This window comes from Solea solea, chromosome 15 (genome assembly GCF_958295425.1).
Source record: "Solea solea chromosome 15, fSolSol10.1, whole genome shotgun sequence".
Taxonomy (NCBI): Eukaryota; Metazoa; Chordata; class Actinopteri; order Pleuronectiformes; family Soleidae; genus Solea; species Solea solea.
Genome location: NC_081148.1, coordinates 1,073,400 through 1,093,250, shown reverse-complemented (window position 1 = coordinate 1,093,250; position 19,851 = coordinate 1,073,400). Strand labels below are relative to the sequence as shown.

General features: G+C 41.8%; 1 protein-coding gene across 2 annotated transcripts in view; it reads left to right on the top strand.

Moving 5' to 3' along the window:
- The window catches only part of slc18a2 (solute carrier family 18 member 2), a 34,531-nt gene extending 15,950 nt beyond the window's left edge, over positions 1-18,581 (top strand). For both annotated transcript variants that reach the window (XM_058650900.1, XM_058650901.1), the window contains exons 5-15: positions 900-992; positions 6,930-7,019; positions 7,344-7,387; positions 8,447-8,507; positions 9,217-9,312; positions 11,632-11,710; positions 12,559-12,610; positions 12,913-12,976; positions 13,060-13,179; positions 14,167-14,300; positions 18,125-18,581. In XM_058650900.1, coding sequence (XP_058506883.1) covers positions 900-992; positions 6,930-7,019; positions 7,344-7,387; positions 8,447-8,507; positions 9,217-9,312; positions 11,632-11,710; positions 12,559-12,610; positions 12,913-12,976; positions 13,060-13,179; positions 14,167-14,300; positions 18,125-18,226 — 935 coding nt within the window. In that variant the 3' untranslated portion in view covers positions 18,227-18,581. The remainder of the gene's footprint in view (positions 1-899; positions 993-6,929; positions 7,020-7,343; positions 7,388-8,446; positions 8,508-9,216; positions 9,313-11,631; positions 11,711-12,558; positions 12,611-12,912; positions 12,977-13,059; positions 13,180-14,166; positions 14,301-18,124) is intronic.
- The last annotated feature ends 1,270 nt before the right edge of the window (positions 18,582-19,851 follow it).

The window sequence follows — 19,851 nt, the reverse complement described above, 5'->3', positions numbered from 1 at the left end:
AAGACGAGTTAATATATGTAAGTAGACCTCCATAACTAACATATATATGTGACCATGAAAACGAGTTAATATATGTAAGTAGACCTCCATAACTAACATATATGTGACCATGAAAACGAGTTAATATATGTAAGTAGACCTCCATAACTAACATATACGTGACCATGAAAACGAGTTAATATATGTAAGTAGACCTCCATAACTAACATATACGTGACCATGAAAACAAGTTAATATATGTAAGTAGACCTCGTGTCTACTTACATGTGTCTGCCTCACTAGTAAGTAGTACACTAGTAAGTTCATACTTACTAGTGTCTGCCTCCTGGAGGAGAGGAGCTTGTTAGCCCATTCTGTTCTTAGAGACTCCATCTTCAGAGTGGAGGAAGGAAACTGATCACTGAGTGAGGAGGAGGATTTAAAATGCTATTCTACACTTTACAAAGAGCTCAGCACTTAGAGCATCCTGATGATAATGAGTTACAGTAGAAGGAAAGTTGTCAGGGTTTATTTTCTTAATAGATTCTCTGAGGAAGCTTAAGGAGAGGGTGAGTTTGACATCAGGTCATCAGTGTTTCTGGATCACTGACAGATCTAGGATGTGAGTGAGAGTTCCCTCTCAGGCGGGGTTCACCAGTCCATCACATATAGAGACCAACAACCATTCACTCTCACATTCACACCCATGTCAATTTAGAGTCACCAATTCACCTCATCCCCATTTTGTATGTTTGTGGTCTGTGGGAGGAAGCCAGAGAAAACATGTGACCTCCATGCAGAAAGACCCTTCCAACCACTAACCACTACACCACTGTGTGGCCCATCCTTAGAATCAATGCTAATGTTGTTGTGCTGTAAGTGTGTAAGTGTAAGTGGTGTGTACATCTGTGTGACTTCAGGAATGGGAATGCTTGCTAGTGTGTACACAAACGATGAGGAGCGAGGTCACGCCATTGGGATCGCTCTGGGAGGCCTGGCACTGGGAGTGTTGGGTGTGTATACACACACACACACACACACATATACACGCGCACGCACACACACACACACACACACACTCACACACACGCACGCACGCACACACTCACACTCACACACACACACACACACACGCGCGCGCACGCACACACACACGCACGCACGCACGCACGCACACACTCACACACACTCACACTCACACTCACACACACACACACACTCACACACACTCACTCACACACACACACACACTCACTCACACGCACACACACACACACACTCTCACACACGCACGCACGCACACACTCACACACACTCACACTCACACTCACACACACACACTCGCACACACACACACACACACACACACACACACACTCACACACACTCACTCACACACACACACACACACTCACTCACACGCACACACACACACACACTCTCACACACGCACACACACACTCACACACACACACACTCACACACACTCACACACTCACACACTTGTTGAACTGTTTCTCATGAGTTAACATCTCTCATTGAAATATTGAGCTATTCTCAAAATTCTTTGTTGTCTTACATTTAAATTCAAAGTGTTTCCATCTGTTTTCCACCATTAGTACAAAACCTCTTTCTTTTATGAATAAAGTTATCTAATGTGTGGATATAGATAATGATCACAGTGGATCTACAAAGGTATAAAACATGTAGTCACAGGAATCTGGAAGTAAACATTCTAGTATTTCACACATGATGAGAACATGATGATTTTACTACACATCCATGTCGCATTCTTCAAACTACAGTGGAGCTGATACACATGAGGAATGACTATGTAACTTCAGTGTAGTGTGAACTCTGCTGCTCTGGACAGACAGACAGACAGACAGACAGACAGACAGACACTCAGGTGATCTTTATTTCTCACTGATCATACACTGGCTTCTCTCTCTTCACACACACATACACAGCGTTGCTCGCTCTCTCTCTCTCTCTCTGTCTCTCTCTCTCGGTGTGTCATCATCAACCCAGTGTTGAAAAATTAACTGAGTTATTGCATTGTAAAAGTAAGTAGTAACTATGGATGAAACTTGTATGTTGTACTGTATGTAAATGAAAGAAAACACACACAATGGAATATAAATGTTGTGTCAGGTTTCCTAGAACCGGACGAGCTGCCAAATATGTTACAACCTGGTCTAAGGGCTTACCTAATAGCTGCTACCTGGCTATGTGTGTGTGTAAGTGTAAGAATAATACATTTAATTTAACGGGTTACGGGTGAACAACACCTCAAATACGTGACATGAAGACCATGCGTGACTGTTAACGAGCATATAGACACACACTGTGTAGTGTTTGTGGAAATCAAACAGCAAGGGGTCATTCGCACCGTGCCACGTGCGAACGCAGCGGACGCCTGTGCGCACGCTCGTCTTAATGTACAAATAATGATTTACTTTATGATGATGAATTTTGAGTTAAACAGCTGCTTCGCTTCACAATTCAAGCAGTCCATGTGTTACCAAGAGAGAGCGATGTGACAGTTTAGGCTATTTCAGTCACACATGCACACTTTAAGGCGTCTGAAGCGTTGGCTTTAGTACAATAGTGACATGTGCGTTAACGCCATACGGATGTGCTGTAGTGCTATCCATGGTGCTGAATCCTCAAAACGGGCCTTTTAGCAGTATGAGTTGCAACAAAGAGTCCGGCCCGATGAACATGGAAATGTTCTTCAGCAGAATAATTGAATTCAGTTCAAGGTTATATAATTGTATTGATATATAAAGTAAACTGTATGGGTCTTCTTGCCAAAGAATGGTTTGGCAGCTGAATAGCGCATGAGCGGACTCTCCTGTCTAATCCAGAAAATATTTCCTTAACTCGTCCTATTTTCCAGCATTGCAGAGGTAGTAGATGATCGTAAATGAATACCACGTCATCAATCTTGAAAGGGTTAGTCAAGGTGGTTGAATTTGAAGCATAAGCAGATCTTAAAACAATACTCTCTCCAACTCTTCCACAGCTGGTTAAGAAGTCTGTCTTGATACTGCCAAAAAAGATAAACACGGGTTCATCTTTTTTGGCATTTACTCCAATAAAGTCAGCATCTTTTTTTTTCCTGGTTGGTAACACAGTTAATCGTTCTCCTGTCAGGAAATGGGCTGGTGTGAGCTGTCACAGGTTCAATTCCAAGCGCTTCAATTGCCGGTGACCATTTTCCAATAATGATCTCCTCCGATCAGAACTCCAAGCTCCATATTGTCCATTCCATTAACAGACGTGTCAGAGGGTTGCAGTCCTTTTAATTCCAGCTCTTCACGCAGCACTTCTCCTGCAATAGCTCATCTTGGAAGTACACACTTTAGGGGTTTCTACTGGACATAGATAGATATTACAAACCTCACATTCACTCACAGCATCACCGTAATCTGTCCTCACTTATCTATCCCACCTGCTCCAAACACATCCAACACCTTGTTGCAGGGGGCCTGTGGAACTGCCAGTCAGCTACCCGCAAGAATGAGTTCATCTCTGGCTTTGCTACTGAGCAATGCCTGGACTTCCTTGCTCTCACTGAGACTTGGATAACACCCTCCAACACAGCCACCCCTGCGGCTCTCTCCTCCGCCCACTCCTTCTCCCACACACCCAGATCCACTGGAAGAGGTGGCGGGACAGGTCTGCTCATCAACCCCAACTGGACTTTCACTCTTTACCCACTGCAACACTTCTCTTCACAGTCGTTTGAATTTCATGCAGTAACTATAACTAACCCTCTCTTGACTCTCTCTGTCCTCTTACTTCATGGCGGGTTCGTAAGTCCTCCCCAGCCCCGTGGTTGTCTGACTCAGTGCTGAGAGAGCCACGATACGGGCAGCAGAAAGGAAATGGAGGAAATCAAAACACCCTGATGACCTGCTTTCCTATAATTCTCTTCTCTCGACCCTCACTGCCTCTATCTCTGCAGCCAAACAATCTTTCTATCAGACTAAAATTCAATCCTCTTTCTCTAACCCCAAAAAACCCTTCTTTTTTCGATCTTCTCTAACCTCCTTGACCCCCCCACTTCCCCTCCTCCCTCTTCCCTCCTCCCTTCTACCAATTCACTTTGGCAACTACTTCACAAAAAAAGTAGATGACATTCGCTCTTCTTTCTCAACCCCACCTCCTGATCTCACCACTCTACCAACCACAAATTAATCTCCTTCTCTATCCTTTTTCACCTCTATCTCATGATCAAGTTCTTTCCCTAATAACCTCTGCCCGCCCCACCTCCTGCCCCCTTGACCCTATCCCTTCTCACTTTCTTCAGTCAATTGCTTCTGATCTTCTTCCTTTCCTCGCCCACCTCATTAACACATCTCTATCATCTGGTTGCTTTCCAGACTCTCTTAAAGAGGCCAGAGTGACCCCCCTCCTTAAAAAACCCACCCTCGACCCGTCTGAAATAAATAACTACAGACCTGTCTCTCTTCTTCCTTTTCTCTCCAAAACTCTGGAGCGTGCTATCTTTAATCAACTCTCCTCCTACCTTCACCGGAACAACCTTCTTGATCCTCTTCAGTCTGGTTTTAAAGCAGGTCACTCGACCAAAACTTCACTTCTTGCTGTCACTGAGCAACTCCACACTGCCAGGGCTGCCTCTCTCTCCTCTGTGCTCATCCTCTTGGACCTTTCTGCAGTGTTTGACACAGTTAACCACCAGATCCTTATTTCCTCCCTTCAAGAACGAGGTGTCTCAGGCTCTGCACTTACCCTACTCTCGTCCTATCTTCAAAACCGAACATACAGAGTAACCTGGAGAGGATCTGTGTCGGAACCCTGTCCTCTAACTACTGGGGTCCCTCAGGGTCCTGTCTTGGGCCCTCTCCTCTTCTCTCTATACACCAACTCTCTTGGTTCTGTTATTCTCTCTCATGGTTTTTCCTATCACAGCTACGCCGATGACACCCAACTTATTCTCTCTTTTCCCAGCTCCGAAACACATGTAGCAGAACGGATCTCCGCTTGTCTGACCGACATCTCTCAGTGGATGTCTGACCATCACTTGAAACTCAATCTCGACAAGACTGAGTTTCTTTTTCTCCCAGGAAATGGCTCTCCCACCACAGATCTGACCATCACCCTCGACAACTCTGTGGTAACTCCTTCTCATACCGCAAAGAACCTGGGTGTGACACTTGATGACCATCTCTCCCTCACTGCCAACATTGCTGCAACAGCTCGATCTTGCAGATACATGTTGCACAACATCAGAAGGATACGGCCTCTTCTAACCCAGAAGGCGGCACAGGTTCTGGTCCAGGCTCTTGTCATCTCATGCTTGGACTACTGCACCTCCCTCCTGGCTGGTCTCCCTGTGTGTGCCATACGACCTCTGCAACTCATCTAGAATGCAGCAGCTCGACTGGTCTTCAACTTACCAAAATTCTCCCACACTACACCGCTCCTCCGCTGCCTTCACTGGCTTCCTGTAGCTGCTCGCATCCGCTTCAAGACTCTAGTGCTTGCATTCCATGTTACAAACGGATCCGGTCCAGCCTACATCCAGGACATGATCAAAACCTACACCCCAGCCTGCCCACTCCGCTCTGCATCGGCAAACCGGCTTGTTGCCACCTCACTGAGAGGATCACAGAGGCATTCACAGAACTCAAGACTGTTCACTGTCCTAGCTCCCAAATGGTGGAACAAACTCCCCATCAACATCCGGACAGCAGAAAGCCTCCACATCTTCCCCCGCCGACTAAAAACACATTTCTTCCGACTCTACCTCGACTAAGACAACGACGACAAAAAAACAAACAAAAAAAAAACTTGCTTATATATCGCACTTATGAATAGCACTTCATAGTTTGGTTTACTTGAAGCTCTTACTTACTTCTAGCTCTTATTTGTACCCAAATGTTTAAATGCACCTACTGTAAGTCGCTTTGATAAAAGCGTCTGCTAAATGACATGTAATGTAATGTAAAGCAACAGACACCAGAAACACAGTCAACCATCTACCGTTCCTGGACCAACAGACAGCACCTCAAAAGGACACTTTTGCATCTTTTAAGGACTTGGTAACGTAACTGGGTCTAGCATAGATGAAATGTTGTACTGAGTTTACTTGCTCACATAAAGTGTTGTTGTAATGTCTAGATTTAGGTTAATATGATGTTAGTGATGTCCATGCTTCTTAGCTCTCAACTCTAGATGTGCATGCTTCTAACCTCTCATCTAACCTGACATCTCACTTTACAAAAGTAGTTAACAAAGAAACACAACAGCCATGCGGTCAAGAAGCCATCTTTGATTCCGCCATCTTGTTGTAGTTTATTTGTCAACCGCCATCTTGATTTGTAGTCTACCTCTATCTGACTTGACCATTTGACCTGTACACACACAGACTCTCTCTCTTTTTCACACACACACACTGTATATAGTTACATTTAATAGATATTGTTGTTACAATCTTTGATGTCTTTTTAATAAATGTTTTCTAAAATATACAGTCTGGTCTGATTAATACTGCACAAGTGTGTATATTGCCAACCTCTTCCCTGTAGAACTCTAATCCTTCAATTCACCTAACTATTGATGTAGTATTGTGATTTATCAATTATTAAGTTAATTATTAATCATAATCCAAATTGGTAGTCGGCTTAATTTATGAGACTGTTTTTGGAGGTTATGAATTAATGGTTCGTTCAGAACCGATTGTTCTCCTCTGTTTGAGAGGAGTGGTGCCCCGATTTGAGTTTGACTCAACTTTTTTATAAGAAATTAATTATTCCATAGAATAGAACTCAAGACTGTGAACTCACAGCAACTGTAAACACTGAGTACACACCAGAGTCATCCTAGGATCAACATGGATCAACATGTAATGCTTTGTTGTAGAAAATCATTGATTTTTACATTTGTTACATAATTACATCATGTTGACATCTCCACAGTTGGGCCTCCGTTCGGCAGCGTGATGTACGATTTTGTTGGGAAGACGGCTCCTTTCCTGATTCTGGCGTTCCTGGCTGTGTTTGATGGAGGTACAGTCACAGTGGCTCGTACACCATAACATAACTAAAGGCCTTTGCAAACCAGAGAAATACAAGTCAGCATCTGGTGTTCAGTCATTTAACTGAATAAAAGAACACTTATTTACTTTGTTAATTATATCCAACTCTGGAGAGGTGACTCTCCTCTGGTTCAGTCACTGTTTCACTGCTTCAGGATGGACGGCTGAGTCTGGTGTGCAAAGGCCTTAAGACAAGTCTTTGTAGAATGATTGTAAGTGTGTGTGTAATAGGACACATTGTTCCACATGACTTTATCAAGGAATAATACCCACTCATGTAAATGTGTCTCCTCAGCTCTGCAGCTCTTTGTTCTTCAGCCCACCAAGGTTGAACCAGAGGTGAGTGTGTGTGTTTCCTTCATGTAACTAAAGCCCTAAACCACATTTTTCACATGTAAACCAGTGTGTATGTGTATCTAGTTCATGTTATTCACAGTTTGTGTATCTACTGCCTCTCTGGTCAAACACCAGCTACTGCATTCAAATGTTGCCATTGGCTTTTTTGGTCCACTCTTGATTCACTGTTATATTTCTTTCATCACCCTATCGTCTAACCAGAGCAAGGCTCATTGTCCCAGACTCCTCCCGTTTTTATCTCTGCTTTGTCTGCTTGTTCATCTCCACCATGTAGTTTAAGATTTCACTACTAGACCACACCCCCTGCACTGCTCCCCACTCTCCCTTCCTCCTCTCCCTCACTCAGCTGTCAGCCCACTATTGATGGCAGGAAGTGTCCAGCAGTCTAGGTCTATAGCAGCATAACTAAGAGCTGGTCCAGGTTTCCCTGAACCAGCTCTCACTATAAGCTTTATCAAAAGGTTTTAAGTCTAACTTTAAACACAGAGAGAGCTGGTTCCACAGGAGAGGAGGAGCCTGATTGAATTCTAAACTGTGGGTGGAGCCAGTGTAGAGAAGCTAACACTGGAGTTATATGGTCTCTCTTTCTAGTTCCTGTCAGAACTCGTGCTGCAGCATTTTGAATTAACTGAAGAGTTCTAACAGACTTGTTGGAACATCCTGATAATAAGGAGTTACAGTAATCTAATCTAGATGTAACAAAAGCATGAACTAGTTTTTCAGCGTCCTGTAAAGACAGAATGTTTCTAATTTTCATAATGTTCCGCAGGTGGAAGAAGGCTGTTCTGGAAATGAGTTTTATGTGTGAATCAAATGACATTTCCTGGTCAAAAGTAACTCCAAGGTTCCTCACAGTGGAACTGGAAGCCATGGTGATGTCATCTAAAGTGACAATGTGATCAGAAAGTTTTTTTTCTGGAGTGATATGGTTTTTCTTTGTGCTGCAGCATTTTGAATGAACTAAAGGGTTCAAAAACACACGTGCCTAGATAAGTGATGAGATCAAAAGGTCGACTGTGATTGTGGCTTTTTGCTTCACAGAGTCAGAAGGGAACTCCACTGTTGACACTGATGAAGGATCCATACATTATAATCGCAGCTGGTAAGAAACAAATGAAAAGTAGTGATTTATATATTACATGTTATATTACATAAATATGACAGACTGTGCAGATGAAGTGTGGTGATAAAGTCTTTATCGAGTCTTTGGCATTTGGACTTTTTAAAAAAGCAACTTTTTTTAGGAAGACTGAATGTGGTCGAATTTGTGTCGCAGGGAAATTATATACGTATATATATATCTATATATCTATAGATATATAGATATATATCTATAGATATATATGTGTAGATATATACTTTCTTATAGCTTGTGTGTCTGCAGAGGTCCACTATGGTTTGTGTGATGTAAATGTTGTCATCCACTTTCCAGACCAAGTGTAGTTGCATTCTACTTTTAGGTAAAAGAGACTGTAACCATGGAAACAATCAATCACTCAAATAACACAGGTATACACAAATGCAGGTGAACTCCTGGAGTGGAACATATGATGAGTTCCAGTGCATATTTTAGTCCGGCATCTTCCACAGCCAAGTCGTGAGAGTGAACGGTTGTTTGTCTCTGTATGTTGCCTGGCGACCTGTCCAGGGTGCGACCCCGCCTTTATCCCAATGTCAGCTGGGATTGGCTCCAGCCCACTGTGACCCTCATGTGGAGGATAAAGCGGTAGACAGTGAAGTGTGAGCCAGGCATACGTGTCTGTGTGTTCAATGTGGTGAAGCTCCATCAACTTGTTACTCTTCATCCCCAGGTGCCATATGTTTTGGAAACATGGCCATAGCCATGATGGAGCCAACACTGCCACTCTGGATGATGGAGACCATGTGTGCCAGGAAATGGCAGCTAGGTAGGATCTCTCCTCAACGATGTGGATTTTTAATTAGATGACTTCAGTGTGCAATCCAGCCTTCAGTCCAAATGAAGAAGAATTCTGAATCCTGCATCTTCTAAATATAATGCCTTGTATCTATATAGTATTGACCACTCAAAGCTGCTTGACACTACAGTTTGCCATTCACACATTCACACTCATCTTCATACGGCATAATCTTTGTGCAGCACACTGCAAGCACAGCCAACATGTAGTCTAACACAACCAGGACACAACTCAACCCACAACCTTCCACTGAGCACTCAAGAAACTCATGAAAAACTCAAAAGCACTGGAATGTGGTATCACCACACCCTCGATCAATTCAAATACATAGTTTATGGTTTTAAGACCCACAATACTGTGGCTTCTACTACTTCAACTGGTATATTCTGTAAAAAAAAACATCTCGGATTTTTGATTAAAAAAAAAAATGTCTTTGTTTACTCGACTTGTTGCTGGTTTTCTCGTGACTGGTCACATTTGTACGGCACCATGTTGACAATCAGAAGTTCATAAATCATACGTGCTGTATAGTTTATATTCCTCTTCAGGGGAACATAATTCACAGGAATCCAGACCACTAACTCCTGAGGAAAATGTTTAATATGAATAATGAATAATGTTAAATCAAGTTAGAAGAAAAAGCTTAGTTTCCAATAGACTTACATTCAAGCTTGGTCCAATGTAGTTGCCCCCTAGTGGATATTCAGTATATTCTCACATCCATGTTGGCCTCAGAACAGAGCTGGACAACTGCTCGTTTAAATCTGAGACCTTGCAGTTGGAATTGTCGTTTGTTTATTCAAAGTCTAAAGACCGTCCAAAGTAGGTTTATTGCACATCATGTTTCACATAGTTTTGAATAGTTTGTCTCTGTGCATTTTAATGCAGGCACACCACATTCAGGGAGTCTTCATTGTTGAGGTCAGACATAATAATCACCCACACATCTTGCACTCCGTGGATGCTTATCGTCTTAGGTAGCCCACAGTGCTGTGTGAGTGAGAGGGGGAGTGGCTACAGAGCGGTGAAAGCCAATGTGTGCTTCTTTTACCGATATATTTAACGATATCTTCTGCATTACTGATCCAAACAACAAAACTTGGCACTGGACTTAATCAGACACACACACATGTTGGACATTCATGACTTGAGGGGACATTGCATTGACTTACATTCATTTCCTGGAGACTTACTCTAACCTTAACCACAATTACTACTGGCCTAATCCTAACCTTACCCTAACCTCAAACTAACCTTAAAACATATCTTCACCTTAAAATGTAGTTATTTACGTTGTGGGGACTTGATATTTGTCACACAAGGAAGACAAGTCCCCATAATGTGACTGTGTAAACAGTTTTAGGTCCCCACAACATTAGTAATACCCGCACACACGCGCACACACGCGCACACACACACACACACAGACAGACAGACCGACATTCCTCAAATTCATAGATAGATTATAGCATAATAATAATGGTGATGATATGTATGATAATAATAATAATAGCCTTGAAACTGGATCTGGATCCTGCAACCTGCAAGATGAGGACACAGAGAGAGAGTGATGATACGGGCTTTCACGTCAGAGTCTACAAAAGTCTCTAATAACACCAGACGAAGAGTCACTGCAGGGGTCTGAATACTTGATAAAAACATAGCGACCGTCTCGAAGTTTTCAACACTGTTTGCCAGATGATGAGCGTGACAGGACTGCACATGCAACATTAAAAACGTTATTTTCAGAATAAAATAATTGATTTGAGCCTTTAACATGTTCGAATTAGAACCAGCAACCTTCCAGTTCCAAGCCAAATTCTCTTTCCACTTTTCCATGGGCTCCCAACTACGATTGTAAACATGTGTAAAGACAGATTACGACACAAATTCATTAAATTGACACATGAGCATCATCAGTCATCGCTCCACATTTCCTCCTCTCTCATTCACACTCAGCCACACTTTCTTACTCAGCCGTGGAGTGTCACTCTGTTTGTGATATTCCTTCCCTCCAGCCTCTGCTGTTATTAGTTTGCTCCTCTGCTCCGCTGTATATGAAGTCTTGGTCAGATAGTAAAGGGTGAGTGGGGAACAGGATATTAGCGTGTCATATACTGGCAGGTGGGGAGCACAAGTCTTCATTACAGACAATGGCAGATGTACAGCAGCACAGCAATGAGGCACTGATAGAGATCTGCTTATCTTGAAAACCTTCCCACACCTTCACTCTCATCTCTCTCTCTCTCTCTCCTTCCTTGTGTGTGTGTGTGTGTGTGTGTGTCCCAGGCATTGCTTTCTTACCTGCGTCCATCTCCTATCTTATTGGAACCTACATCTTCGGCACATTGGCGCACAAGATGGGAAGGTAGGGAGGGAAATTATCCTTATCTACTCTCTCTGTCTGTCTCTGTCTCTGTCTCTCTGGACATGACATCTGTTTCCGTTCCTCTAAATGAGTTTTCAGGATTTGTGAGGCTCCCTTTATTGAAGCCTTGATTATACGGAGAATCCAGAATTTCTCTGTGGTAACTTATTTATGTTGGTGATTATTTATTTATTTGGTATTTGGTTTGCAATCTGAACCAAAAGCAAAACTTCATTTCCATCTTTTCCTTCATTTAGCACTCAAACTAGGGAAGAGCCGATGTCATACTGAATATTGGAGTGGGTCTGATAGTGGTCAGAATCACTGGATCGGACAGCCATTTTGTTTTGTTCATGACCAATGACATGATGTTATCTCTCCATATCTGAAACTCTCTTCTGATGCTGATACAAGTTTTATTGCATGAATTGTTCAACTCTTTCCCGGTTTTTTGCAGCATATGCAGCTGTTGCTAATGCTGGAGAAGCATCAACGATAACTTGTAGGGCCAATAAGAGCAGCCTTTATGTAATTTGCACTGTGATTGGTCCAATCCTGGGTTTAGAGGAGGTGCAACATTCTAGTTCTCTCTGTTATCCTGGATTTAGTGATCAAGAAAGCCAACAATATTTGCCTTCTCCAGCTTTACTGGCAAAAAAACTAAACTGGGAAAGAAAACTCTTACAATTGAATCTATATGAATAAAGTGATTATAAATTTAGGACGTCTTAACATTATGTGAAACCATTTTAAATATTGTTTGATTATATTTTATATACATGTTAAACTCATATATGGATTGATATGATTAGAAAAGCCTGATGACGTCTTCTTTCCCTCCCTCACAGGTGGCTTTGTGCTCTGATCGGAATGATGATGGTTGGAATCAGTGTTATATGTGTGAGTATGAGGGACTGTCATTTGTTCTGCACATGTGCAAAGTGTCATTACTTCCTGTCCAAATATTACCTTCTCAGTATTTTTTAGAATTCTACATGTTGTTTTATTAAGTTATTTTTTAGAACATAAAATACACATTTGTATTTACCATTTAGTTAAAGTAGTTAGTATTAGTCATGTAAGTAGTAAATGTTTTAATTCTATAAGTGTCATCATACATTAGCCGTGACAGGAAGTCGTCGCACACGTGCAGATTTTAGTGTTGAGTCACTGCTGAGTTCTTACAGCTGTGTCTGTTCTAGGTTCCATTAGCTCGTGACATCTACGGTCTGATTCTTCCAAACTTTGGCGTTGGCTTTGCTATTGGTACGTCTGCAGGATACATTGTGTAGTACACTTGGTTTCCCACAACATCTGTAAGACCTGTGTTTGTTTGTGGTGTGTTCCAGGAATGGTGGACTCCTCCATGATGCCTATTATGGGTTACCTGGTGGACCTGCGGCACGTGTCTGTTTATGGAAGTGTGTACGCCATCGCTGATGTGGCTTTCTGCATGGGATTTGCTTTGGGTAAGTAGGAACTACTGCACACACACCGATGACCTGCACTCAACACAAAACTCCTTACTGTCACAACAACAAGAGACACTGATGTGATATTAATGAGTTCTAAGCGCATCTTGTTTGAACAAAAATGAAATGATGGTGGTCACAGTTACTGCACAGTGAGGGTGAAGTGTGTCTCTCAGTGTATAGTTACAACACCAACATAATGTCAGGTAACAGGATTACAGTGATTCATGTTCTACAGAGAGAGACATACAGTCAGGCTTACAGGACACTGAGTCGGGAGAGACATGTAGCTCAGGTCTTTTCAAGTTTGGTTGTATGAGGTCACAAAACAAAAGACTCCTCAAATAAAATCTGAACCTGCTTCTTATGAATATGTTTTGGGGTTTTATCTCGGTGTAAGATGCGTTTTCAGGCTGGAAACCACTCATAGAGAAAATCAGTGATTTTAGCTGACAGGTCCTCTGCTGCCTCGTGTGGTCACTTTGTGTCACTGAGGTCAATCTGAACGTTGGATTTCAAACACTGAAGTGACAAAATAAGACATTTGAACTGAGTGATGGAGGCAGCAGTGGATCAGCAACTCCTACCATGTAGGAAAGAACCATGTTTTCAAATCAGTGATTTTGTCTCTGCACTTTGGTCTGGGAGGTGAGAAGTTTACAAAGTTTCCAGATATAAGTGAGCATCATTTTATGAGGTGAGTCTTAACAGGACTTCACAAAAACCTGAACTGTCTCTGTAAGTATTCATTATAAAAGCCGACTAACATTATTACTAACATTTGTACTTAGTCATTTTATTTACTAAATTATTAACAGCAAACAATCGCACACACTGACTAACTTGCAATGACAATTTATTTTTGCAATGTTTTGATTTTGCAACAGTCTTGTGTCTTGTGAAAGAAATATGAAAAGTATTGCTGTATTAATGATGAATAAACTAGGTTACTATGTTGAGACCTGTCTTCTAATTCTAATGTAGGTCCATCTATTGGAGGATCCATAGCTGAGAACATCGGCTTCCCCTGGCTGATGACCATTATTGGAGTTGTGGATATTTTCTTTGCTCCACTTTGCTTCTTTCTCAGGAGTCCACCAGGACAAGAAGAAAAGATCGTAAGACTCAAAACACACAGATGCATTCATCAGGTTTAGCAGCGTCTACGTACTGTAAGCACACATTTAGTATGTTTTTGACAGATCATTTCATTTCCCCTTCACAGGACACAGTCATCTATGACAGTGCACTGTGACTGAAAACATCTATGCCATCATTGTGCTGTACTTTAGACCCTCAAAATACACAGAGCATTAGACTTTATAGAAATGAATTCTTCTATAGAAGCTTTGCAGCCATGTGTTTGGTAAATCAAATCAAACTTCATGTTTGTCATGTATGTTTTAAATAACATACATAAATCTTAACTTAAAGGTTGGGACCATTTACCATTTAGTAAACATATGTGGGAAAACTGGTATAGTCAGTGCTGACGTCCTCCTAGAACCCTTGGCTGCCAGTGAAAACACAAGGAAAAACTTAATAAAATCGACAGTATCTTAAGATCAGCAACCAAAACAGGTCTAGTTATTTATACATAAATTCTGCAAACAAACGACTAGAACAAGGAGACGTGACTGAAATGTTGTAATATTGGTGTTTTTATGTACAAATGAAACTGGTAAATAACGCACAACGAGCAGAAACACAAAAGACTGAGGCAGAAAAGGCTGTCAATCAAAAACTCAGACACTTCCTCCAATCACCATGCAGAAGCCCAGCGTCCGCTCCCGCCCACATTGACTCCCAAAGAAGCTGAGCTTCTGTGGACATTTGTACTGCATTTGTCCAATCAGCATCGAGCTCAGTGCAGTGAAAAGAACCGATTCTGTGTCGTCACATAGAGAACAGTTGAAGCTGAGCTTCAAGTGGTTTTAATGTGGAGGCTGCTACGAGAATACGAAAATCACGTAAGACGATCATCTGTGATAAACAGCTGATTGTGAACAAACCAGTGACACATTCTAATCATGTTCTAATCACCTTCTAGTCACGTTCTACTCACGCTCTAGTCACGTTGTAGTCATGTTCTAATCACGTTCTACTCACGTTCTAGTCACGTTGTAATCATGTTCTAATCAAGTTCTAGTCACATTCTACTCACGTTCTAGTCACGTTGTAGTCATGTTCTAATCACGTTCTAGTCACATTCTACTCACGCTCTAGTCACGTTGTAATCATGTTCTAATCACCTTCTAGTCACGTTCTACTCACGCTCTAGTCACGTTGTAATCACGTTCTACTCACGTTCTAGTCACGTTGTAATCATGTTCTAATCACGTTCTAGTCACGTTCTACTCATGCTCTAGTCACGTTGTAATCATGTTCTAATCACGTTCTAGTCACGTTGTAATCACGTTCTTCTCACGCTCTAGTCACGTTGTAATCATGTTCTAATCACGTTCTACTCACGTTCTAGTCACGTTGTAATCGTGTTCTAATCACCTTCTAGTCACGTTCTACTCACGCTCTAGTCACGTTGTAATCATGTTCTACTCACGTTCTAGTCACGTTGTAATCATGTTCTAATCACGTTCTAGTCACGTTCTACTCACGCTCTAGTCACGTTGTAATCATGTTCTAATCACGTTCTAGTCACGTTGTAATCACGTTCTTCTCACGCTCTAGTCACGTTGTAATCATGTTCTAATCACGTTCTACTCGCGCTCTAGTCACGTTGTAATCCTGTTCTAATCACGTTCTAGTCACATTGTAATCACGTTCTTCTCACGCTCTAGTCACATTGTAATCATGTTCTAATCACGTTCTAGTCACGTTCTTCTCACGCTCTAGTCACGTTGTAATCATGTTTTAATCACGTTCTAATCACGTTCTACTCACGTTCTAATCACGTTGTAATCATGTTCTACTCACGTTCTAATCACGTTGTAATCATGTTCTAATCACGTTATAATCATGTTCTAATCAAGTTCTAGTCACGTTGTAATCACGCTCGTCACGTTGTAATCATGTTCTAGTCACGTTTTAACCACGTTCTAATCACGTTTTAACCACGTTCTAATCACATTCTAGTCACGTTCTAATCACGTTCTAGTCACATTCTAATCACGCTCTAATCACGTTCTAATCACGCTCTAGTCACATTCTAATCATGTTCTACTCACGTTCTAATCATGCTCTAATCACGCTCTAGTCACATTGTAATCATGTTCTAATCACCTTCTAGTCACGTTCTACTCACGCTCTAGTCACGTTGTAATCACGTCATACTCACGTTCTAGTCACGTTGTAATCATGTTCTAATCACGTTCTAGTCACGTTCTACTCACGCTCTAGTCACGTTGTAATCATGTTCTAATCACGTTCTAGTCACGTTGTAATCACGTTCTTCTCACGCTCTAGTCACGTTGTAATCATGTTCTAATCACGTTCTACTCACGTTCTAGTCACGTTGTAATCGTGTTCTAATCACCTTCTAGTCACGTTCTACTCACGCTCTAGTCACGTTGTAATCATGTTCTACTCACGTTCTAGTCACGTTGTAATCATGTTCTAATCACGTTCTAGTCACGTTCTACTCACGCTCTAGTCACGTTGTAATCATGTTCTAATCACGTTCTAGTCACGTTGTAATCACGTTCTTCTCACGCTCTAGTCACGTTGTAATCATGTTCTAATCACGTTCTACTCGCGCTCTAGTCACGTTGTAATCCTGTTCTAATCACGTTCTAGTCACATTGTAATCACGTTCTTCTCACGCTCTAGTCACATTGTAATCATGTTCTAATCACGTTCTAGTCACGTTCTTCTCACGCTCTAGTCACGTTGTAATCATGTTTTAATCACGTTCTAATCACGTTCTACTCACGTTCTAATCACGTTGTAATCATGTTCTACTCACGTTCTAATCACGTTGTAATCATGTTCTAATCACGTTATAATCATGTTCTAATCAAGTTCTAGTCACGTTGTAATCACGCTCGTCACGTTGTAATCATGTTCTAGTCACGTTTTAACCACGTTCTAATCACGTTTTAACCACGTTCTTATCACGTTCTAATCACATTCTAGTCACGTTCTAATCACGTTCTAGTCACATTCTAATCACGCTCTAATCACGTTCTAATCACGCTCTAGTCACATTCTAATCATGTTCTACTCACGTTCTAATCATGCTCTAATCACGCTCTAGTCACGTTCTACTCACGTTCTAGTCACGTTCTAATCACGTTCTACTCACGTTCTAGTTACCTTCTAATCACGTTCTACTCACGTTTTAGTCACATTCTAGTCACATTCTAATCACGTTCTAGTCACGTTCTACTCACGTTCTAATCACGTTCTAGTCACGTTCTACTCACGTTCTAATCACGTTCAAATCACGTTCTAAAGTTTAGTATTGAAATGTAAATAGAACACAGAACATATTTGTCTTGCTGAGCTTAGTCTCTTCGAGAAATCAACACTATGTTTGACAGCCTTTCTGTGGCTGGTTTTCACTTCTGCTCACTCTGCACACCAAAGTCCAGAGAGAAAATGGAACATTTTCATCATGGCACACAGGAGTTGTTACTGAGTCCATCAGTCAGTAGCCTAACCCTAACCCTAACCCAAAGGAGGCAGTTTATGAAATGGTAAAATGACAAACATGTTGTTATAACAGTGTACACAGTTTATTAGATAAACCTTTAGAATGTTTGCTAAAATCTGGTTTTCCTCGTGTCCCCAGCACCAGCTGTTTTCTCTGCCAGTCTTATGTTGGTTCTTAACTGAGTGTCTCCCCACAAATATATAACCTCATCTAATCTGCAAGATTACCTTCAATTAAAAACAAAACAAAAGAGTGGTTTACTCCGTTACATTAAAGGTCTTGTTGTCAGGGAAAAACACCACCAACACTTTCCAACATGTGTGTTTTCAGGCCATTCTGTCAGACAGCAACTGCTCACTGAAGACGATGTCCTACTCCACACAAGGAACGCACGTTCAGGGTGAAACCATGGAGCCAGAGTATGACGATTAAGAGCTTCATCCTTCAGAGGATCTATTTTGTTGTACAAAAAAAGGGAACAGAAAAAAATCAACAGCCAAGATATTTCCATGTGAATGTCCTGCGGTCAGTCTTTACTGTTCGGTGTCTTCTTAGCAGTCGTACTGGAGCAAACCAAAGTTGTTCTTCATCTGTGTTTGCAAGCGCATCGTGTGAGAGATATTTTTTAGCCAACAGCCTTATTCAATAGGGACATGTGTCATGAAGCACTTTTAGACAGTAGGCGGGTGCTGAGCGACAGAGTTTGGTGTGCAGTGTGCTGGTATGTGGGGTTATTTATTGTGTACTATGTCAACAAAACTGTTGTTTGTGTAAAACTTGATGGACATTTGTTTGTCAGCCTGGTCATTATTTCATTGTGTCACAGTGATTTACTGACGACTCCTTAGACTGTGATGCTTTCTCTGTCCAAGATTCATTTCTAAATTTCTTCTAGAAAGATTATACAGTGACCGACATGAAGCTCCATGATTCACTGACATCTGTGTGTGTGTGTGTATACTTTAATCCACAATCTCTGCCCCCCTGAGAGGCTCCGCCCATATTGACACAAGTTTTATTGCTTTTATTGACTTTATTAACTTCAGTTAAAATATAAGCCAGCCAGTTTACTTGTGATCAGTTGTCACTAAGGGGACATTTGGAAGTCAGAACAGCCCCGAGTTTGCCCTGTTCCAGTGAGACATGTTCACTAACAGCAGTCAGACACTGCGAGTACGACTGATTTACTGTGAAACAAATACAACAGAAGTGATATTACTGTTTGTACGGAGGCAGCTATGTCAAGTCGTGGGTTGGTGAGGTTGCTCCACAAATGGAGCGTACCATATTTCCAAGATGTTGTGCAGAAAGTGTCTGCAGAAGTTCCTCAGAGTATTAAGCGAGGTTGTGCGCAGTGCACTGCTGTTGTCCCCTCACCATACTTAAATAAAGACAGAAATTCAAAAGCCTTTTTCCTTTTAGGCCATGTACAATCCCACAGGACAATCTACTTCAACAAAAACACAAACTTTTTCAACCAATGGCAAAGTGTCATCGATTCCACCGCCTGTCCTCTGCTGTGGACTCAGCCACACCCAGTGTATTTCTACTGCTGGTCCTGAGGGTTGCCCAGTCAAGTAGTGTTGTAGTCAAGACCACCTAAACCGAGACCAAACCCACAGTGTATCGAGACCAAGACAAGACCAAGACCGAGGCAGTAAAAGTTGGAACGTGGTCCCAGCCGTCTCCGTTAGCGTCGCTTTGCAGAATTTACACGTTGCGCTGTGTTTTCTTTTGGAGGTATTTATGCACAAAAAGTCTTTGTGGTTCAGGTAACCACATTTTATTCTATCTTCTCACGGCCTCTTCTCCTGTCACTCACATGCACTTTTGTGGGGGGGGTGTGAAAGGGGGCGGGAGGGGTGACAGCCGTTAACGGTGACAACAATTTCAAATGATAAATGAGTCAAGTTATTGGTTGTACCCGAAGCAATACGATTTACGCAAAATCACAGTAATGATATTAACAAGTTCATCCAAAAATGCACAGGCAATTTATTGATATCCCCACAGTTGTGGTCTTGACCGGTCTTGAAATAAAATCCAGAGTCCGCTTT